This window comes from Phycodurus eques, chromosome 16 (assembly GCF_024500275.1).
Source record: "Phycodurus eques isolate BA_2022a chromosome 16, UOR_Pequ_1.1, whole genome shotgun sequence".
Taxonomy (NCBI): Eukaryota; Metazoa; Chordata; class Actinopteri; order Syngnathiformes; family Syngnathidae; genus Phycodurus; species Phycodurus eques.
In genome coordinates, this window is record NC_084540.1 from 12,081,741 (window position 1) to 12,106,182 (window position 24,442).

Consider the following 24,442-nt stretch of genomic DNA (forward strand, 5'->3'; position numbering starts at 1 on the left):
ACAATCATGAGAGTCTACCTTCACCGCTGAACAGTACTGTATTTAGTGACTGGTCTCTGTCTCCCCCTAAAGGAGGAAGAGGTGCAGTGTGGTGAGGATGCACAGCAGGTATCTGAGAAGATGTCCGTATCCAGGATGCACTCTTTGCCCAACGACAGCTACATGTTCCGACCCGTGCGACCCGCCAGTGCTCCTGACCCTCTGGAGGAGGTGGACGTTAGTGCTCAGGACCAACATTCAGGTAACAAACTTGTTCCGGGACATGAGAAAATAATGCTTTTGGACTAGTGGTCCATTTGGTACTTTGGGCTTCAGTTGGGAATTATCCAACTTAATCTACCTCTTAATACCACCACTATCGCATTGCAATTATAGAAACCAGCAATACTAAACAGAAACACAATATTAAATCACAAAACTATGCCATGTACATAACCTGGAGCAGTTCACAATCAATGTTTATCTAATAATATAAAACATTGAAATAAAGTACATCGTATTCACCAGAGATGCTGATTATTTAATTGTAAGCCTATTAGCATAATTGCTTAAATCTCAACTAAATTCAACAAACAAGAGTCCAGTGGCCTCAATTCAAACTCTGCTGCGTATTACCATGACCTGATACGGACATAAAGAAATACACAATTTTTAGCAAGCACTTTTGTATTGATATTGTGACAGGAAGTAAAAAAATATTTTAATGCTGTTCGAATAATGAAATGTATTAGTGTATGAAGATTGCTATAGAGGCACGTTTTGCTAGTCAAACTTGGCTTGCTCTGATCAACCAATCGGAGGTTGGAAAAATGCCAACTTCATTGAGGACCAGCTCCCTGGCCTTGAGAAGATGAATTTGATATCAGATTGGTTAAAAGAAACAGTCCCATTGCTATAGTGTAGTTTACGTTTTGGCAAGCACTACTGATTCTGAAGGCGCTAGGCACATTAGATTGACATGACAACACATAGAGGCTGAAATAAGATTGACAAAGAAAACAAACAACCACATCTAGTAGTGGAAGCAGTTCAGCAAAGAGAAACGCTGTTGGGAATAAATTTATACAATTTCATTGAACAAATATTAGAATTTAGGTTGTAAATGTAGATTAGTGCTTCTGATAGTGTTTCGGAAAGCAGAGAAGGCCTTGCTGGACCTGACCTTCGCCACTACCTAACATTGTTTGGATGTCTAAAGTTCTGGTCTGATTTTCACTTTCCATATATTTGAAATGTACTCTGATACTACCTGCCATCACAACCAAAAACATACTGATACATTAATTTAAAAAATAAACATTTTTGAAACACATTTGTACTGAATGTCATTAGAATGTGTGGATATACCTAATAATGCGGCCAGTGAGTTTGTATAGACTGGTTTCCACACAGCAAATGTATGTACTTTATATTTATATATATATTATTATATTAAGAGCCCCATTTCACATGAAACTACCAGTGTAACCAGGATCTTATGCTTGATACAATCGGCTCTCTCTTTCTGGACTTTCAGCTTAATGTTGCTCCTCATTGGGCTGAACCAAGCCAAAATATCCTAATTTAATCATTTTGTTCCTGTACTGTATTATATGCAATACCAGTCACAAAGTTTAATGGCAGCTGCAATCAAAACCGATGCACTGCTACAAAGTGTGGATTGGCGCTTCCTTTTTACATTGAGAGATACTTTACTTTGAAAGTGTATCTATAAATCTGTACAATAATACTTTCAAGGTAAAGTTTTAATACTGGGTTTTTTAAGCAAATTAAATGATTCCTAATAGATAGTCTTAATATGTTTTTGGCATGTGCGTGTGTTCAGATTGATCCTTCTTTTGACTTGGGGTGCTGTCTTCTAAACCTGCCTCATATGCATCTTCAGGCTCGCTGACATCGGTCCGTTCGCAGCCGTGTGAGAGTCGCGCTCTGCTACAGCTTCCTGATGTTTCCCCTGTTCACCCGCGACCATTTGCTTCCATCAACCTTCCCCGCATTGCCCCGCCTTCGCCCCACCCCTCTCCGCGGGCCCTGCGCAGACAGGTGAGACAAGCTTTCACACTATTTGTCACCTAAGAACCATTAATTGTCCCTTTCACACTACAGGGGCTCCTCTGTTTACAATGGTACATGTTTCAAAGTTACAGACATCGTGCAATGAAATATTTTGTGCAGTGATGTATAACCCCAATTCCAATGAAGTTAGGACGTTGTGTTAAACATAAATAAGAACAGAATACAATGCAAATCATGTTCAATCTATATATAATTGAATACACTACAAAGACAAGATATTTAATGTTCAAACTGATAAACTTTATTGTTTTTAGCAAATAATCATGAACTTAGAATTTTATGGCTGCAACATGTTTCAAAAAAGCTGGCACAGGTGGCAAAAAAGACTGAGAAAGTTGAGGAATGCTCGTCAAACGCTTGTTTGGAACATCCCACAGGTGAACAGGTTAATTGGGAACAGGTGCGTGCCATGATTGGGTATAAAAGGAGCTTCCCTGAATTGTTCAGTCATTCACAAGCAAAGATAGGGGGAGGTTCACCACTTTGTGAACAAGTACGTGAGAAAATAGTCAAACAGTTTAAGGACAATGTTCCTCAACGTACAATTGCAAGGAATTTGGGGATTTCATCATCTACGGTCCATAATATCATCAAAAGCTTCAGAGAATTTGGAGAAATCACTGCTTGTAAGCGGCAAGGCCGAAAACCAACATTGAATGCCCGTGACCTTCGATCCCTCAGGGGGCACTGCATCAAAAACTGACATCAATGTGTAAAGGATATCACCACATGGGGTCAGGAACACTTCAGAAAACCACTGTCAGTAAATACAGTTCGCCGCTACATCCGTAAGTGCAACTTGAAACTCTATTATGCCAAGCAAAAGCCATTTATTGTGGGTCCGATTCAAATTGTTTTTGGAAATTGTGGACGTCGTGTCCTCCGAGCCAAAGAGGAAAAGAACCATGCGGACTTTTATGGACGCAAAGTAAAAAAGCCAGCATCTGTGATGCTATGGGGCTGTGTTAGTGCCAATGGCATGGATGACTTACACATCTATGAAGGCACCATTAATGCTGAAAGGTACATACAGGTTTTGGAAAAACATATGCTGCCATCCAAGCAATGTCTTCTTCATGGACGCTCCTGCTTATTTCAGCAAGACAATGCCAAACCACATTCTGCACGTGTTACAACAGCATGGCTTTTTCGTAAAAGAGTGCGGGTACTAGACTGGCCAGCCTGCAGTCCAGACCTGTCTGCCATTGAAAATGTGTGGCGCATTATGAAGCGTAAAATACGACAACGGAGACCCCGGACTGTTGAACAGCTGAAGCTGTACATCAAGCAAGAATGGGAAATAATTCCACCTACAAAGCTTCAACAAATCGTGTCGTCAGTTCCCAAACGTGTGTTGTTGTTGAAAGAAAAGGTGATCTAACACAGTGGTAAACATGACCCTGTCCCAGCTTTTTTGGAACGTGTTGCAGCCATAAAATTCTAAGTTAATGATTATTTGCTAAAAACAATCAGGTTTATCAGTTTGAACATTAAATATCTTGTCTTTGTGGTGTATTCAATTAAATATAGGTCGAACATGATTTGCAAATCATTGTATTTTGGTTTTATTTCTGTTTTAAACAACGTCCCAACTTCATTGGAATTGGGGTTATAAGAATCACGAAGTCACAGGCCACAAAAAGTCACACTCAGGTACCATCGTACTTTGCTGTTTTTCTTTTAATTGTTTTCTAGTTATGCCTAGAAGCTATTTGCGTACAAATATGTACAGTAATTTTAACGTTGACTACTGCATTATCCTCGGTTAATGATTGACTACGGTGTGTTCTGACTTTTCGGGTTGAGTCGCCGCCATAGAAACAGAATTCTGCCGTAAAATAAAGACCCCCTGCAGCTGTCTTTCCCATGTTAATGTTCTTTGTTAAAGGCGCCACAACAGAATGAGTGGTTGTCAAACCACAAAGGATGCCCACCCAAAAAGCATTTTAATTGCCTATAGATGCCACAAGATTTTCTGTGAATGAAACTCCTCAACTCAATTCAACATAGTTCTTTCACACTAAGATGCTTTTTAATGGTTTTATTGTTTTGGCCTGAGCACAAAAACAGCATAGGTGAGTTTTTCAGTGGCAAAAGGAGGAAGTGGCTAAATTAAAACCTGGATTTGATTTTGCAGGTGGCAGTTAAAGTTGATTCTGTGGAAGTCCAAAGTTGTGAGCAACAAGAGAGGCCAAACCCTGTCCATCTTCCTCTGCCGTCTCCTTCATCACGTTCTCCCCTTAATCCTTCACCATCTCACCTACCTCCTCCCCCTCCCTCCTCTCCCTCAGTTCTCTGCCTCCCACCCTGCGCTCCTTTTCCATTTCCACTAACTTCCCTGTCTTCATCTCCTCTCCCTCCTTTACGGTCCTCCCCAACCTCCCTCCCTCCTCCACCTTCCTTACCCTCGCTTCTCCTCCCTCCACCTCGCTCTCCACGCTTCCCATTGCGCACTGCAAGCCTCCACCGGCCGAGACCGCCTTCCGCCGCTTCCCTCTTCGACCCGACTGACGAAGAGGTGTGTCACATCACCAGCTTAGCCCGCCACAGGCAGATTGCTGAACTGGGAAGCGGACAGGAGAACAGAGCGAAGGCGGGACGCAGCCACTCCCTCTCTCCATACACTGACTCGACCTCTCCGCCTCCTCTCTCTTCATTGCCGCGGCCCTCCTCCAGGAGGCTGCTTGGAGCAGATTTGAAGGACCGAGACTTTAGAAAAGGCTTTAGCGTCGACACCCAGGCGTTCCGTCAGCCGTCATTATTGTCTGCCGGTTACTTTGATGACCATCGGCGCCACTCCATTGAGGTGTGCCTCCCACAAGATGGCGCCATCAGTGATGATCAACACTTTAAGTTGGGGTTCCACAAAGAGAAGTGCAATTTCCCAATGAGGGTGCAGTCAGTTGGAGGTGGGCACCGGAAGAAGAAGACAAGCCCTCCGTGCATATCCATTCACCCCCCTTCCGAGAGGGAGCACCCGCCCTCACCCCCAAAACTGGCGGACTGCAGTATGATGCTAAGACGAAGAACGCCGTCTTATGACTTGACTGCACACACGCAGTCGAACAAGCAAGACATCTTTGTGGACATGGAGGCGCATTCATCAATCCACCGAGCGCTCACGCCTGTCCACGTGCCACTACAAACACACTCGCCAACACACACCCTGATGCCCTCGCCGACCTCGACACCTACACGCGCGTACACACCACCGCTGCTGTCAACCCCTACGCACCCGCCCATCCCGATCAGCCCGAACATCTTCATCCAGCCTCAAGCGCCTCTCGTCCCGAGGCCTTTCTCACAGACGCGCCCCATCTCGCCTGCCGCACGGCACGCCGCTCTCACAAGGGACTGTATCCCCTTGCCCCAGTTCACTTTCGACCAACCACAATCCAGATACCTGTCGGATGCAGATCCCGCGCCGTGCGCTTCACCTTTTGACAACAAACTGGGAAGTGGATTCAGCGCAAAGAACCGGAGGACTGCCCAATGAATATCAAGAGGAGGAAGTGAATTCACCGGTCCAAAATCTGCCGGGCTGGAGAATGTGCTGACCTCAGGAGTATAACGTTTTCTGGGAGATGGATTCTTTTGTGTTTATGAATTTTGAAGATTGCTTCCCCCAGAGAGACAGACACTACCACCGTCCATCCCAGAATCATAGACAATGGATCTATCCAGCTCCACTTGGGCGGCACTGAACAGTTAAGGACTAAAGCCACCAAACTCTGTAGCCAAAGTGTTTTTCTTTTTTTTTGGACACACTGTCTACACCCACGCGAGCCAATCAGGAAGCAGCGTCTGGCTGACAACCTCTGACCTTTACAGTATAGGAAGTGGTTTATGAAATGCAAGCGTGGGGCGGGATTGTGGGATATGCAACTTCAGGTTTTCTACAGAAGTTCTGCTTGCCCCTCCTCTGCTCCTTGATCACATTGATTCGAGCAGGTGTGAGTCTATCCGTCTGTGTGAGTGAGTGTGTGTGTTTGTGCGTGTGTGTGTGTGTGTGGATGTGTATGATGAGTGTTTGTACATTTTCTTTGTTGTGTTGCCATGTTTTCTTACACTTCTTTCTTGACAGTGAGGGGAAGCAGGACAGAGCTGTAATGTGTTTATCTATGTATCTGTGCAGTGTAAATAAAGAAAATACTTTATTTGGTGAGGTTAACATAGCTCTATCCATATGCACATATTTTTATAGAGATCTAAAGTGTTTTTGCACACAAATTTGAATTTCGAGTTGCTTATTTTTCTTTGGTTTTCCTCTTGTGAATGTATGTTTCCTTTCCAAAGCCAGAGAGGGAGAGAAATTAAGTATCGGCTAATTCTCCTCAAAGGGATGATGTAGAAGATTTTATTTTATTTTTGTATTTTTAAAAATAAGAGAATCATATGTGTGTGATGTGTTTCTGTAGTTTTGTCTCAAACTCTTGAGTCTTGATTACAGCCTACAGGAGTGGCCTCAGTGATGCAAGTTGAACTGATGTGAAACTCTCCATCAAACACATTTTGGGTCCAATGATCTAAATTGTACATTAGGAACAAAAGAGGTTTGACTAAACCTGTGGGAGTCTTCATTTTCTATATTGAAACAATAGAACCTTTAAGGAAACGATCAGTTCCAGAAGAAGATGTAATCTAGTAAGGAAGTGCTCAGATTTAGAGCATACGCCCTTGCTGCACCCAATGTAAGGAAAAGTAATTTTTCCATAAAGTTCAGGTTTCCACAAATTTATTTAGCCCTAAATTTTGGTGAGAATTTTCACTCCCCTATTTGCATAAACAAGCTAAATATACATTATTTCATTGTGGGGATTAAATCGAGTAAATATAATAAAAATAATAATAATGACTGAAATAAAAATTTGTCCTACACAGTTCACCCTTTGGAGTCCTAATTAGTCAAGATAAAGGCATGGGCAACAACTTAAACGTAAGCTGGCGAATAAATTTCAAGTATGAACTTGTCTGTTGCATCACTGAGCCTTCCGACTGGATCAGCTGTGACCTCATTAAGTGTTTCTGTAAATCTGAAGACAACCAAACTTACTAGTTACTTACTTACTTACTAGTTATGTGTAGCCAGAGTGCAATAATATTGTGTGTGTGTATATATATATATATATATATATATATATATATATATATATATATATATATATATATATATATATATATATATATATATATATATATATATATATATATACACACACACACACACACACACACACATACAGTATATGGAAAATATAATGATCACAACTACATTGATCAACCACATTCTTATGTTCACACATACCGTCAGAACTATATACTTTATCACATAAACCGATTTTTTTTTGCCGAGACTGGCTGGCAGCAGCGTAACGTACTGTATAATTCTCTGAACGCTCAGGCTTAACTTAATTGTTTTATTGTAAGCAGAGAAAGAGACTGAGAAATTCATCCTCCAGTTGAATTTTCATCAAGGCTTCAGATCAGCATAACACATTAATAATAATTATTTGATGAGAATGAAAATTAATAGAACTTGAATTGGTGGTAATTGCATGTTTTTTCTTTACTTGAAAATGCTTTATTTATTGATTCAACCCGAATTGGCTTTGAAATATTTTGTGTTTTTATGGCAAAATACGTTTTCAGTGCATCATATTTGTGGACTATGTTAGAGCAGGACTCACGCAGACGCAATGTTGCTATAAAATGTCCCAATTTGAACTTTATTAACATTTTGTTCAATGTTCTACAAAATTCTTGTGAGAACACATTGCGCCAACATATTGGATGTAATGGCGGAAAATTCAACTGGCAGCCAAAGAGTGCGGAGGAGAAAGTATGACAAATATAACTCGAAGCCATACAGTACATGGCAAAGCACAATATGTATATACTGTATAATATTTCATTTTGTCCATAGTCACATAAGCAAGAAGAATATTTATGAAGTTACTTTGTTTAAAAAAAAAAAAAAAAAAAAAAAAAAAACAATGAACACAGGATTTTGCAAACAATCCATTGTTACATTTATAAATAGTAGTAATGATAATTGGATTTCCAATGAATATCAATACCACCATCATATGTCTAGACTTGGTCATTTGGACAATTTATTTTATTAATTTTGAAGTTGAGAACATTTTCTAATAATGCCTTAAAATTAAAAATTCAATTGGGTTCATCTTTCGGAAGGTTATAAGTGTGATAGATTATTATTAAATCTACATATATGTTCCACTATTTCGCTGCTGTTATCCTGTCTTGTTCTAAACGTTAAGATTATGTGGTGTCAAACAACGATGAAAAGAAATAACACATCATATTTGTAAGTCTTGCAGGTCAACGTTAAGTATATGACCTTGGTTTAATTGTTCTTTGAGTAACCTTCATTTGTTTAGTTTTTTTGTGCATGTGTAAGAAAAATTTTTTCATAGACCATTGGAATATGATATCAAAAAGATGTTGCTAAATGATGGATTCTGACTTGTTGCTCAAACACTTTCTGTCGAACCTTGTTTTGTTTTCATGTCTTCTTGCACAGATTGTGGCTCATGGGAGGTCTTAAGTCTTTTGAGTAAAGCCTCTGCGTCTTTTTTTTTCCTTTTCCCTCTTTTGGACCTAATGCAGTCCAGTCTCATCTACAGTTTGCCATAAGCAACTTGTTAGTTCAGTAACGTGACTGCGTCATTCTTATTTAATTTAATTTAATTTTTTACAATTTACAGATCTTTTGATCTCACTATTTAACTCCTATTTTTGAGGAAGCAGGTTAGGACTATTGCATGTTCTAATTCAGAAAAAAATACATTTTGGGGAAAGAATTATCTGGATGTTTAAGAGATTTTAATATTTACATTTTGAACTGTTTCCATTTGTAGACTGACTACCTAAGCACTGGGCTCTGATTAATTGGTATCTGATATAATACTAATTAAAAGAAGACCCATTTCTTTATTGTCCAATGCAATACTGGGTGGTTATTTGCTGTATGAGGAAACCTCCTCATCATAATGCAGTTTTATAGACAGATATGGAAACCTTTTGGTCCTGTTGTTAAGAACTAATGTTCTTTAATCGTTGAGGTGAACCTTTTTTCATGTTCCTCCTAATGCTCTCAACATATTAGAACTTTGCAAACTGATTACTTGATACGGTATATATTTGATGTAGGAATAGTGTAGACCCTTATGCTCTGTAAAAGCCTTTTAATCTTACGATACATTGTTCTGGCTTGACAATAACTCAGCCTCAAAGTGATGCTGAAGATCCTCAATACAACAATGTTTCAGACACTTCTGGGACAAACCAGAAGTCTTGTTGTTTCGCATCTCCCAGTTGAACCCTTTGAGTAGTTGGCCCAGGCACCACTAAACCCCCAGGCCTTATAATGAGCGGAGTTGGTGTCTTGAGAAAGTATGCAATAAAGATTTTCCCATCTCTGAAAGAAAGAGAGAGGAAGGGAAAGCAGAGGCACTCTCCGTGATGTATCTCGGATGATTATTGTGTGACGGCCGCATTGTCCTGGAGGATGTATCCCTGTCAATTTAAGAAAAAATACAGGATTTTTCATTCAAATGAAACATTTTGTCTGCTTTATCTTTTTGTCTTAGTTTATTTATAGAGGATTCAGCTTAGCCACATCATCAGTAATTGTAGAACGTGCAACAAGTAATAATGATGTGAAAAGTCCCTGTTAAATAAGAAATGTCCCTGTTAAATATCACAGAATCACAGTGCAGCGCCAACCAATTATTTATTTATTTATTTATTTATTTTTTACAAAAGCTTTTAAGTCACATTGAACAAGATTATATATACACAATGACAACACACAATGAGCCAATTAGAAAATGCTGTTGGATTAATAGACAATTTAATTTCCAGGCAGCATCATTCAGTATTTTGATGGACAGCCACTGAGTTTGCAATACATACAGTACTTAGATACATACACACATACAATTTAATGTGAATAAATATTAAAAATACTACTTAATATAATGCCGTTCTAGCTTCGAAGAAATAATGACAATGAAAAGTTCAAATGTGGCAGGAAAGACAGGACAAAAAGCAGTAATTACAGGAACAATAAACTAACCACAGATGGAAAGATGTACAACAATAATCTTAATTACAAACAAAATTGATTTCATAAGCCAGTTACAATAATAATAATAATTACTATTATTATTATTATGCAGCAGTAATAGAATAGTGGCAGTATTGTTAGTGTCACAGTATTTGTGAAATTAGGTCATTATTCCACTGCAGGTAAATTCTTGTCTTGCACGCTAGATGGCAATGTTTAATCAACGAAAAAAGGAACCTGATGAAAACACACGACTAGAATGTACTGCACACAGTTGATTCTTTGGGTTCAAGTCTTGAATATGATACCATGGTACATGCACTTTCTATTAAATTGTAATAAAATTGGGCGCAATGTATTGTGTCTTAGCCTTTAAATAACTGGTGTTGAACGTTCGTCCAATCTGGGGCCATTTCATTTCGGATCTCTCCGCCTTTCTTTGTGTTTGTGTGGGTTTTCTCCGGGTACTCCGTCTGTGTCCCACATTCCAAAAACAAGCTGGTTAATTAAAGCTTCTAAATCTTAAAAATCAATCAATCAATAAATAACATCAGTGTGAATGTGAATGTGAGTGTTTGTCGTCGTGCCATGCGATTGGTTGGCAACCAGTCCAGGGTGTATCAGGCTGTCACCCATAGTCAGCTAGGATAGGCTACAGCTCATCTGTGACCATAAAGAGGACAAACATTATACAAAATGGATGAATAGAGTTTAGCTTTAAAAATAATTTCATTAAAATATTTTCGGTTATGTATACGTATCAACGTAAAACATAAATAGAACCTAAAAAAACATTTTGTTCATTACCAGTGGGGTTCATTTAGGGCAGCTGTGGCATTAAACTTACAATGGGAGGTGGTCTGATTGACGTGTTTGACACTATATATATAATCTTTAGTATTTTAAATGTCTGCACCACCTCCTCCTTCAACAAGTGGCTTTTTTCTTCTTTTTTTAAAACAGGAAATATTAATTTATGGCTTGACTGTGGCAGATTTCATTTATTAAAATTATGGAAAAATATAACACGGTCTGCATTTGATGGACAACATTGGGTTATGCTAAGAGGCAGAGTGCTGATTTGAAATGCAGCTGTGCTCCAGCATATCTGACATTATTCAGGGCTGAACTGATGAGGCTGACTTCAGCAGTGTCCATTAAAGAAGAATCTCTCTTTTGGGCTTAAACTGTCTTTGAAGTGTGACTTTAAAAGATCGACTCATACTCATCGCCATACTGTATGTGTCTCCACACTTATCTCCTCTTCACACAAGCCTTTCACCTACTTGGAGCTCGCACTTCACCACAGCATTTTGCTATCTGTACGAGGCTCTGAAGACCATCATCTCATTCACTCACCGCAAGCCACAACATTAGGTACGTGTGGACAATTTTATGAGATCCATCCATCTAAAAAATTCTGCCTTTCCAATGATAATTAGCCGATGCGATTTAATTAGCAATGTCAGAAAGATACAGGTGCATCTCATCTTATTGACATGACATACCTAAATAAATAGTGCAGCAGAAGCCTGCATATGACTATGAATGTGATTTATTGTTGTCAAATTTGTAGTGGAACTTTGTGAGGCTTCAGGCTATCTCACTTTTGCATTTTCCAGCTAATAAATCACATCTACAATCCTCTGCCGTCTTCTGTTGCACAATTTATTTGTCATCTCAATTAATTAGAATAAATATTTGAATTACATTTTAAAATTGAATTTATTGAGATGTACCTCTATTTATTTTATCCATCCATCCATTTTCTCGACCAGTGGTTCTCAGTTGTCACCCTGGGACTCACATTTTCCAAATGTTTGCAAAGTCGTGACCCACTTTTATAGAAGTTAAAAACAATAAATATTTTTTGTTTTGTTTTGGCATAGCCTATGAAAACATGTACAGTATATTATACTTCTAAACACTATTTCAAATGAGTTTGACATACTGCCAAAAGTATATTGCTAGCCATTATTCTTGCTAGCCAGAGGGTGAGCTTCACTGGATTTATTTACAGAGTAAACTTGTGAATAGAGCACAAATGAGTAACATTTCCTGTCGCTTGGCATTATGTGGTTCTGCGAGCCACTTTTGGGTCCCGTCCCACCAGTTGAGAATCACCTTTCGAGACCATTTGTTGTCATTAAGGTCGAGTGAGCTGGAGCCTATCCAGAATGGTTAGGTTCAGGGTACAACCTTTACTCTTCACCAGACACGCAAGGATTCACAAACACATTCTCCACTTCTGGGCAATTTAATGTCATCATGCTTAACCGCCGTGTTTTTAAAAAGTGGAAGGATGGTGGAGTTTTGGGAGAGAACCCATCCAAGCAAGGGGGGAACATGAAAACTCCACACAGGAAGAGTCGAACCACTAACCTCATGATATGTGTCAGAATTATTAACTACCCTTCCAGCGTGCTGCCCAGGTATTGATTTTGAAGTTCTAAATGTATCCATCAATCCATTTTCAATACTACTTTATCTGTCCAGGGGCAAAGGAAGCTGGAGCCTATTCCATAGGATTTTGATGGAATTGGCATGGGATAGGGAAAGGCAGACTACAACCTGGACTGGTCAGCAGTCAGTCACAGGGCATAAGACAACCATTCACATTTACACTGTTGTATAATTTGTTTTTTGTTATGGCTGTTTTTTTGCAGTAGCACTCCATAGAGAAGTGCTTCTAATTTCTAGGTTTGGTCAGTTAGATAAGAGGGGCATAAAATCAGAGGTGGTAAAAGTGCTCACTCTGAAAAAGTAGGCACACTGATTCGGCATTTACTGTAAGTACAAGTAAATAAGTACAGACTAAAATGTAGGTTACTTAAAGGAGAGTTTGAAACAAACAATATATATATATATATATATATATATATATATATATATATATATATATATATATATATATATATATATATTTTTTTTTTTTTTTTATTTTTTATTTTTTATTTTATTTTTTTATTTTTTTCATATTTGTTTAAACTGTCTGTATAAACCTGACTTTGTTCTTTGGACGCGTTGCCAAACACCAGAAAACCTGTTTCAAATGTTTGGACGTGTTTGTTTTTCAAAAGATGTTTGCTGGAGTTTGGCAAACCCAACCAATCAGAGAAGAGGTGGTGATCATGTGATTCACTGGCTGGACAAAATGGCAGTTAGCCTCCAAGAGCAAGGGAAGAAGTTGGGCATTTGAAGAAACCTCAATTGAAGAATATGAGAAGCATCCTTGTCTTTACAATATAACAATGAAAGATTACAAGGACAGGAACAAGAAGATGGCAGCATTGACAGCCCCGCCTGTGTGGAGTTTGCATGTTCTCCCCGTGCCTGCGTGGGTTTTCTCCGGGCACTCCGATTTCCTCCCACATCCCAAAAACATGTATTAATTGGAGACTCTAAAATTGCCTGTAGGTGTGACTGTGAGTGCAAATGGTTGTTTGTTTGTATGTGCCCTGCGATTGCCTGGCAACCAGTTCAGGGTGTACCCCGCCTCCTGCCCGATGACAGCTGGGATAGGCTCCAGCACGCCCGCGACCCTAGTGAGGAGAAGCGGCTCAGAAAATGGATGGAAGGAAATGTACTGCATTGGGTGCCTCGCACTAGACTGTGATAATAGAGCCTACAGGTGAGTGGCTAGCAAGGTCAGTGACTGTGTACTGAAGGGCACAACGTTAAATGTATATGTTCGTCATTGAAATATAGGCCACTAGACACAGTGAAGTGGTTTCTCTCCCCTGGCTCCTCACTCAGAATGGTCATGGGTCTCGTGCGTGTTCCATTTTTAGGGAAAGGAGGGTATATTTTTGGATGAACATCCATTAAAAAAACAAAAAACAAATGGGGGGGCATTTAATGAATTTTTCCCTGAAAAACGAGTCAGTTTTGATTGTCCCAGGAAATTTTTAAAAAGAGCATCCCTTTTTATAGATGTTGCTGAAAAAAAATAATTTTGTGAGACGCTTGAACTGTTTGTTACCTTAGAAAAGGGGAGCAGATTGATGCATCTTAAAAAATATCATCCAACACCCATAAAGTGGCTCAGTGACAATCAAAACGCCTGAGATGGGGGTGAGAAAGATTTATGGGTTAAGGATTGTTCCTTAACCCATCAACATATCCCCCTCGCCCTCATTTTCCCATAAGTGGCTCCACCTTCTGAAGTTCTTCAAAAGCTGCCCTGTCAGTCCTCGAAAAGTTGTTATATCTTTTTTTTTTAATCTGAGGACTGTAATTATTTAAGTACACACATGCCCCATATGTTTTTCTTTGCGGAATCTAAGATCTGCACCACACATGAAGCTTGTTGTTGTTTTACGCCGGCAGCGGTGACCTTCAACAGCAATTTTGCATATTGCTACAGCTGTCCTGATAATGTCTCTCTTGAATTTCACCATTGTTTCTGTGAATTTGGAAGGAAAATGCAAGTATATTTCCTACAATCTACCGAAAACAATGGAAAATGCAACCAAACATTTGTTTGACAATGTTTGTACTGTTGACCTCCAATCCAAACAAAAGCACACTCTGTGTTTAGTGATGTTTGCAAACAACTGTTTGGAGACGTTTGCTAGTGTAGACAACTTACCAATATAAAAGTAAATAACGTTGCTGATGGGCTCACGAGACTAGCATCTGTGTTGTGGTCGTTATAGACGTTTAAGCAATGGATATTTGAACACAAACAGGTTAGCAACACAAGTAGACAGACAGTATAACAGTACTCACAGTTATATTTTCTTCATCCTCTCTGAAAAAATGACCATTATTACTGTAGCTTACTGAGTCAATTTTTTGTAAAAGTCTTCCCTTTTTTTTTTTTTTTTAATTATAAATGTCTGTATTATACTAAACCCTGGTGGCCAAACATGCAGACCATTGGTCATTGACGCTTGAAACCATAATTCCACAAATGTTTAATTCTTTACATACTATTTCATAATGTTATTATTGTATGTGTTTTTTTTAAATAGAGTACAATATTGTAGTGCTATTATTCTTATTAAAAAAAGAATTCCGTTTTTTTCCTTTTGGGAGGAGCTGAAACAGATGCATTCATTCATTGCATTCATTTCAATGGAGAAAGATTATTTTAGTGCTGACTGTGGAAGTGCCTCCCCCACCCAGTATGGCTACTGGTTCCCCGGTTCACTGTCTTGTCTCCCAGTGTATCTCACTGCGTCTCGAGCCACCTTTGCAGCCTCCCTTGCTATCTTCAAATCCTTTCTCATGAATGTATTTCCCACTCTTTCTTCATCAGTAAAGTATGAGTCTCCCTCTAGTCTTTAGAATAGAGAATGGAATAGAATAGAGATGGGTGCATTTAGTGTTTCAACACAGGGGTCACTGTTTTGTTGGTTATCCTTTGCGTATGAAAGAGAGAGATTAAATAGGAATTGATTAATCCCATTACTCCATTGGAGAGAAGTGCATGGAACGCTGCGCGGGACTGTGCGTGCACGCATTGCACAGCCCTTGCGGCCATTCCGTCTCCCAGACAGCTGTTTGGTGACCTGGGAACACCCGCACTCCTACTGCCACCATATGTTAAGTGTGCGCGCACATACACACACATATGTGGACATCACAGACAGACACCCCCAAGCATTTTCAAATGTGAATATACACACACACGCACACACACTAGTTGTCCCGCAGTGGATATTCCAATACTGCACCAGAATGATCAAGTCAGTGAGGGAATCTTTAGCAATATGGACACAACAGCTTTACAATATGTCCTCTTGTGAATTTAGTATGTAATTGTTTTTAAAAATGTATTTTATTTTTCTTTTCTTTTTTTTACATTACGTTCAAACAAAGTATTGCAACTCCTTAGATTGCACAATTCGTCATAAAGGTGTGGCTGATTGGTGCACATGTAAGAAGAAAGCAAATCAATCATATCAATGTGTTTAGTTGATATCAATGTGTTTAGTTGGTAGATAGTACTGTATGGATACAATGTCACAATTGGTGGCTGTCCAGTGGGGTACATTATGGTCACCTACAATGCAATTCTGGTTTTGGTGGGAAGTGTTTCACGCAATATTGAAAATCGGGACATTTTAATGAAAAAGTTAACCGAAAAGTCTTAACAAATTGGAGTATATTGCATTTTGTACAAAATATAGACACCATGAATAAGACAAAACTTAAATTTTCTGTAAAGTGACAATAGATGCCAAAAATTGATACACCACAGAAAATAGTGTTGTTGACATCCCTGCCAAATTTGAATGTTTAACAAAATTGGCAAGCATAGGAAATGAGACTTCTAAATCATGAAAAATCAGGCCATTGTCTCCACTCTCAAATGCTGTGAATGTGCTGAAGCCATGCCCCAATAAACTGTCAATTGTCAATCAAATACCAGTAATGTGACTTGTAAAAATGGATGCTACTTCAGCTAGCATCTTTCTTATGCCTTCACATAACTACGTTTGAGCTGCGAAAATATATCCACTTAAAGCCTCTGTTGGCTGGAACATATCCCACCATTGTTACGGGGCTTTTTCCTGCTGTGACAATGAGGCGCTCTAATGCATCCACGCCAGCGAGAAGCCCCTGTCCACATGCTGGCTGTCAAGTTAGACTTTTTTTTTTTTTTTTCCCCTCGCTCTCTCTCACCACTGACTAGTCCACTCGCTGGCTGTCATGTTGGATTTTTTTTAATTTATTGTTTTCCCCTCCTCAATCTTCAGTCTCTTTCTTTGTGATGTGCGTGGACTTACACCCAACAACAAGGCGCTGTAAAGCAGCCACACCAACCCGAATCCCTGGTCTACACGCTGGCTGTCAAGTTGTATTTTCCACACAAATTTCCCCCCTCCTTGCTAATCCATCTTTCTCTGCGCAAGATGCGTGATCAACAAGGCATTCCAAAATGCACATGCCAGCAGACTATCCAAAGGGAAGATGTATTTTTGGGGTGTAGGCATAGCTAGCTAGTTAACTCCACAATGCAACTGCGCTGGACAACCGCTGATGCCAGCAAAGGTGCTCAAGTTCTTATATACTGGATTCCAAAATGCATCATGCGACACGCTTTTAGCCAGACTAAAAAAATCAGGAACACTGAAATAGTGAAGAGCAGTTTAAGGACATCCAGCTCCACATTTGAGTACTATATAGTTCTCAGTCTTTTCACGTTTTCAGCAATTTTCCTCAAATATGGTTAATGTAGTTGGAAATAAATCTCTGAATTCACTTTACATGGTCTTGAATATCAAAGAGCTTGAAGATATCAGAAAACAACTACCAATATGCTTCAGATGCCACCTCTTTGTAACTGAGCGTTTCAGTTTCGAAGTTCTGTGAGGAAAATACATCTTTAGCCTTTTGTTGCACAATTGCATTCCGGGAATAGCGGTTCGCACATCTGCCTCACACTCACAGGTTCTGGATTGGCTCAGTGTGTACTGTATGTGAGTGTGAAAGGTTGGTTGTCAATAAGTGCCAATGATTGGCTGGCATCCATTCCAGTGTGTATACCCTCTTGCCCAAGGACAGCTGGGATAGGCTCCAACTTACCCGCCGCCCTAATGATGACAAGAGCTATAGAAAATGAATGGGTGAATGCAATGATGGATAGATTTCCATACCGTATTTATGCAACCCGCAGTATCTTGCTTTTTTAAAATTTTATTTTGACAAAGGCAACCTTCATCTTGTTCCCTCACATCCTGTTCTCTTGCATTTCCAGCTCCTGTGATGTACTCTGCTCTGATTGTTGCATTGTATCTCTTTTGTTTTTTTTAGTTTTCTCCAGCCTGTGAACCATACATCTCTACACATACACATATTTACAGTGTGCACCAGTCAGATCTGGAAAGAGTCCAGTATATAAAGTATTTTTGATAGCCATTGGACAACATACTTATGTCTTTATTGAAGCTTGATCATTGAGGTTCACAGGAACATAAAACAAAATGTCCACCAATTCCACGCACACACTCACATCGTAGATGACTTGGATTACTTGGTCATGGTATTAAACAATTATAAAATTGAAGGTTTCATTTTTAAATCCACATGACACAATACATTTTAACTAATAATTAATTTTGTTCACGCATGAAATTACCCAGAGGTAAAATGGTTACCAGGTGTCGAAATAATATGCCTGTGACATTCTTTCATAAAAATACAAGGACCCAGAATTATAAAACTCCCCACCCCCCTTTTTTAGCCTCGCTGAAATTAAGCTGTTTTGAGTGGGGTGTTCCTGATTCATACAAATTAGCCTTTGCTTTTTATAAATACTCAACTTTATTCATAGAGCACTTTAAAAATGAACCACAGCTGCCATAATATGTGCTCTACATACACAGAATAAAACAATATAATAACAAACACCAATAATAACGACATCAAATATTCCTTTTTTAATAAAAATATCAAAATATAATCTTTTAAACAAACCGGTTGATGAAATCAAGACAATCTTACAAGCATGTCCTCTGTGGCTTTAGACCAAAGAATCACAGTCCTCAGAAGGGCCACCTGCTGTTCTACCAGTCTGTTGGTGGTCTCAAGGTTTACGAAGTTGTGGTCAGTTAGTCCCTCTCGTTTCGCAGTTGTTGTATGAAGTCGATGAGAGCGAGGAACATGACTAAACTCTGCACTGACCTGTTTGAGGGCATGCTGGAATTGCATTCTCACAATCACAGCGTCCATGACATCACTCGCAATGGTTGAATGTGCACAAATAACTGCGGTTTTCTAAAAGCCATAAGTTTGTCCATTGGCGAGTAACCTCACATTGGCCATAATGGCCAGTGGAGAGAAACGGTTCAAATCTGCTGTCCCATTCAGTCCGCTCTCTCATTTTGTTATACTTGACTTTAGTGCCTGCTCTCATCCCTCTACGTATCTCCTCCAGGATGCATTCTTTGCAGAGGTGATGTTAGAGGTGAAAACGGCAGTAGTTGCTCGTGATTGTATAGGTGAAGCATCGTAAATGAGAGGGGGGGGAAAGTCGGTGTCGATTTTCTTCAACAATACATCTCAGACTAAAATATCATAAATGAAGGGGGAATACAATAAAGGAAAAAGTGACTGCCCAGAAATGAATCCAACTCAGTGTTACTTATTATATAACTATAATTACACTTTTGATTTGTCACTAAGTGTGCTCTTTTTGCACTTGTGGTGGTGTATTTAGCAGCTGAATCTCTGAACACATCGCTTATGCAGTATTTTAGAGGCCATTTTAACAGTCCATTTGTGTCTCACTGTCTGCGGTGGACCACTTGTATTAAGATGATATGACCTATATGGTGGCACGGTGGACGACTGGTTAGAGCGTCAGCCTCACAGTTCTGAAAACCTGTGTTAAATCCTCGGCCCCGCCTGTGTGGAGTTTTCATATTCACCCTGTGCCTGCGTGGGTTTTCTCTGGGCATTCCTGTTTCCTCCCAAATTCCAAAAACATGCATGGTAGGTTAATTGACGGCTGTAAATTGCCCCTAGGTGTGAATGTAAGTGCGAATGGTTGTTTGTTTATGTGTGCTCTGCAATTGGCTGGGAACCAGTTCAGGGTTTACATTCAGAAAATGGATGGATGGATGGATGACCTATATGGCATGTCAGCTGTGATCTGATTTGGATGGCGAGGCTATAGGGTAATACTATTTTTGCAGTGACATGGTATAATGTGGTTTGTGATCCTCTGAAATGAGCTCCCGGGAACTGTGTGGCTCTTTTAATCTCCCAGTGGTACATTTTTATTACAACTTTGCTTTGTACATTATTTTGGTGTGTGCGTGTGTGTCTTACTAAAGTTTTAACCAAATAGGTACTGGGCCACACCTCTAATTAGTCAATTTAGGCAATCGTATGCTTTATTAAATTCTGACGCCTCAAGATTAGGTTAAAAAAAAAAAGACGTAATCAGTTTGAAATTCATCATTCCTGCATGGTAAAACACAGAGCTCACTGAAAATGGCATGCCTGCATGGTCTCTGAGACAAATGGTGGCCGTGGTCTGTTATGGAGTTGTTTAAGCACTATATGTATCTCACTGGCATTGGTTTCCATGGCTGAGCAAACACTGCAACAATAATTAATGATCTGAGGTGGATTAAATCTTGAGGGATTTTGCACCAAAAAAGACTTCAAATGCCAACATAATGTTAACATCTTGCAGGTGTTCCCCTTCCCAACTCTATTAAATTACACCTTTTGTGGTTCATTTCTAAAGCCCTTCCATGCCCGTTGCTCATGACTCAAGATGGAGTAGTTGACTTTCATCAGGACTGATCCTTTTTCTATGCACCGTTGCTTCTTGGCACCATTTATCAGCTCTGCTCCATGTGCTCCACTTTCCAGCTGAATTGACTATAAAAAAATCCTGAAAGACGGCGTCGTTTTCCTTCATTGAAAGGAAGGCTGCTGAGTGTGGTTGTGTGCAGATTTAACCCAACTCTCCTCGTCCTGGAGGAGCTTTAGAAGAAGAGAGGAGAGAACCACCAAAGAGTCCGTCCATCAGTCCTGCTGCCTCCGTATCTGCAGTGAGGGCGCATGGAGGAACAGACACACGCGCCAGAGCACATTCAGTGCACACATCACATAAACACAAACGTGCACGACGATGGAGAGAGAGAAAGAGAGAGAGAGAGGAAGGGAGGGAGCGAGAGAGAAAGCGGGTCCCATGCATGCACGCTCTGCAGGCTGCTGGAGCTCAATGCTGGTCCGCGAATGTCCGCGTCCAGCCTGCCTCTCTTCCTTCTCCTCAGCCCCGGGACGGCAATGACGGGGATACCGAGAGCTGTGATCTCATAGAGGCTGCTTGAGCCCCCACTATGCGCGGGGCCAGCAGAGATTGCAGTGGAGAATCAGCCGCAGGCGCGCGCACAACGAAGATTGGATTACTACAACATTGATGTTCTTTGCAGCAGCGCCGTCCCAAAGTGACAACACCGTGGAATTTCACTCAGTTCTTTTCAATTTTGGGCGATACGGTGGAAATTATTGCTCTCCAGACATTGGGTGCTGCTGTGCAGTGTTTGAGAGTGAGCACCATCCGAGGCTGCACGCTTTCTCAGAAGAAAGAGAAGACTGCTGCAATGTCATCTCACGCTACTATTTTGGAGCTCTGTGTAAGGGAGATGTTGTAAGTAGTTGCCATTTTTCTCTGAATGTTGCATGGTGGGGATCCAACACCTTGTCGCCCCCCCATCCCCCCACCCCCGTTGCTGATGCGCTCTGCGGGTTCTCCACAGGCGTCCCCGAGCCAAAGTGCTGCACCCACACCACGCCACACATACGTTAAATTGAAATAATACCGAAAGGAAAACAATGGTGCAAATGGAATATATAAAGCAACAATCTCTGCATGGCACTGGTATACTAGCTAATTCGTTCATATTTCATCCAGTTGCGCAGTGAGAAGAGCGCATGTAGGCTACTTCGAGGCGCATCAATGTAACAACGTTCCCCTTATACCTGGACCATACCGTCTCCTAAAAATCATTCGCACCCTTTACCCGACTGAAAATGTGAAATCAGAAGCACGGATCTCGCGGATATTTGAGCAAGTTCATCCTCATTCATTTGTGGCATGTCAGGCGCCCAACTCGTTGAAACATATTGTACTCAAATAAATATAAAAGAACAAATGAGGTAACATAAGGGCAAGATATGTTTCTCCATTTTTCCACCTAAATTAGTTGATTACACCTTACTGGGACAACTTTTAGTTTGTGCACGTCCCATTCAAAGAACCACATTGTTAGTATTGTCTTTTTTTTCTTTTCTTCGTTTCTTTTCTATAAGTATACGTTTTGAATTATTATTTTCGCCTTAGTTGGAACGTGATGTAATCGTGAATGGGGCTTGAAAGATTACACTTGGAGTCTTAATTTGCCGCGGGTGCATGAGGCTGTTCCTCTACCAACCAGAAGGGGTCACTCTTGTATTGCGTTGGCTTCATTGGACCAAATTGAACCTCCCTCTTCTCCTCGCCTGTTCTCGGGCTCTAGTCACGTTGTTGAAGCGCAGTTCTCTCCTCCTCCCTCTCTGTAAAGGCGTCAGCTGCAGCCCATGGAGGGCCAATCCATATTTCTTTGACAGAAAAAGGAAATAAAGTATTAACCCACCCCCCCCCCCCATGTAGATTGAGGCTGACGCCAAATCTGTTTGCCTTCTGGCTTTGCTGCTTACCTGAGAAAAAGAAGTGGATTGGAGATGGTTTTATGTGATGGAATGTCATAAAACCTTAATCTATAAAATAGAAATGGCAAATAATTCAAAAGATAACTACCAGTTACGTCAATATAGTGACTCCTAGGCTATAAAAAGGATGATGTAGTTACTGTGTTTTATATATATATATATATATATATATATACATATATATATATATGTGTGTGTGTGTGTGTGTATGTGTATGAATGAGGAGACTTGGTGCAGTGCCAAGAGGCATGTGTTTTCTAATATTGTATAGTGTGATCTTAAGTAGTATCATAACACATTATTTGTATTTATTATATACAGTAAATAGACATTTCTGTGTAGAATTTGCATGTTCTCCGTGTGCTTTTGTGTGTCTTCCTCTGTCCACCTCCCACTGACCAAAGGTTCTATTATATTATCCATCCATCCATTTTCTGAGCCGCTTATCCTCACAGGGGTCGCGGGAGTGCTCAAGCCTATCCCAGCTATCTTCAGGCAGGAGGCGGAGTACACCCTGAACTGGTTGCCAGCCAATCGCAGGGCACATACAAACAAACAACCATTCGCATTCACATTCACACCTACGGGCAATTTAGAGTCTTCAATTAATGCATGTTTTTGGGATGTGGGAGGAAACCGGAGTGCCCGGAGAAAACCCACGCAGGCACGGGGAGAACATGCAAACTCCACACAGGTGGGGCCGGGGATTGAACCCCACTCCTCAGAACTGTGAGGCTGACGCTCTAGCCAGTCGTCCACCGTGCCGCCATATTATATTATATTATATTATATTATATTAGTGGCACGGTGGACGGCTGGCTAGAGCGAATGGTTGTTTGTTTGTATGTGCCCTGCGATTGGCTGGCAACCAGTTCAGGGTGTACCCCGCCTCCTGCCCAATGACAGCTGGGATAGGCTCCAGCACGCCCGCGACCCTAGTGAGGAGAAGCGGCTCAGAAAATGGATGGATGGATGGATGGATTATATTATATTATATTACAATGGTGGTTTTCTGTGGATGGATTTCAGGGTCAGTGTTGATTCCCCTATTTACTGTATATAATAAATATATAGCTGGTGTTAAACGTGAGTTTCAAGTCAAGCAAACCAGGTGATGGAGTTGCTGATGTGTGATGAACTAAATGTGCATTTCTTGTGTGGTTGAGCTTATCCAGATACGGTGAACGGACATTGGAGTTACGCCTCCAATCATACTATAGCTATAGCTCATTAGGAATTGTGAATTAGCCTCATTAGTCTTGGAATCTGGCTTTATACCAACTGGGCCAGATGTCGTGCTCCAACTACGTGGAAATCACATTGTTCAACCTCACAGGGGAATCTTATCGCAGCTTGATAAGAGGTCCCAGCAGGTTATCAAACTGAGTCAGGATTAATCTTTGAAGTGTCAGTGGAGTTTGTCTTTCTGGAATACAAGTATTGGACCCTTTGGAAGGAAAGTGTGTGATAATGTTATGGAGTCTATGCATTTAAGGCATTTGATGTATGTCTTATTTACTACCATATTTGCAATTCTGCTTTGCCTCTACGGTAGAAAGGTTGCACCATGCCAGAGATGGATGGATAGGACCTCAAGGCATAGCTCGGATAATTTTGTATTGATGTGAACGGCTTTTCTTGCCTCATCAGTGAAGTGTAACAGGCGATCTGCTGATTTACCGCTAGCAGCTGGTATGAGTGTCCAAACCTCTAAATCAAAAGCTGTTTCTCTGTTACAAAAAAATAAAATGTTTCTCAAGGACCTTAACAGTTGTGTTCAAATGCAAGGTTAGATTGGACGTGACTATACCGTAGAGCAGAGTCTGAAATGAAGCTAATACGAGCTTGGTTGGAATGCAGATGCTGCCCCGTCATGTTAAAATGTGTCGGCTGAGGTGGAGAAGGCATCTGATTCAGGTGAAGCCCTCGGGCCCCTCTCGTTGGAAGTGTTCCAGGCAAATCCAGCTGGACCTGACCCAGAGAAAGATGGACAAATTACAGCTGATCTGACCTGGGAGCCTTTTGAGTCCCATCCAGGAAAGGACAAAGGGTGTGAAATTGGCGTTACCTCTGTCCTCGTATGTATTAGTAGGG

At 40.5% G+C, this 24,442-nt stretch overlaps 2 protein-coding genes across 5 annotated transcripts in view; both read left to right on the forward strand.

The window, feature by feature from the left end:
• cacna1ha (calcium channel, voltage-dependent, T type, alpha 1H subunit a) overlaps positions 1 to 7,180 on the forward strand; it is a 110,674-nt gene extending 103,494 nt beyond the window's left edge. For all 4 annotated transcript variants that reach the window (XM_061699786.1, XM_061699787.1, XM_061699788.1 and 1 more), the window contains 3 exons: positions 73 to 241; positions 1,886 to 2,043; positions 4,214 to 7,180. In XM_061699786.1, coding sequence (XP_061555770.1) covers positions 73 to 241; positions 1,886 to 2,043; positions 4,214 to 5,572 — 1,686 coding nt within the window. In that variant the 3' untranslated portion in view covers positions 5,573 to 7,180. The remainder of the gene's footprint in view (positions 1 to 72; positions 242 to 1,885; positions 2,044 to 4,213) is intronic.
• A 13,630-nt stretch (positions 7,181 to 20,810) lies between these two features.
• The window catches only part of grin2aa (glutamate receptor, ionotropic, N-methyl D-aspartate 2A, a), a 160,849-nt gene continuing 157,217 nt past the window's right edge, over positions 20,811 to 24,442 (forward strand). The window contains exon 1 of the mRNA XM_061700021.1: positions 20,811 to 21,287. Coding sequence (XP_061556005.1) covers positions 21,057 to 21,287 — 231 coding nt within the window. The 5' untranslated portion in view covers positions 20,811 to 21,056. The remainder of the gene's footprint in view (positions 21,288 to 24,442) is intronic.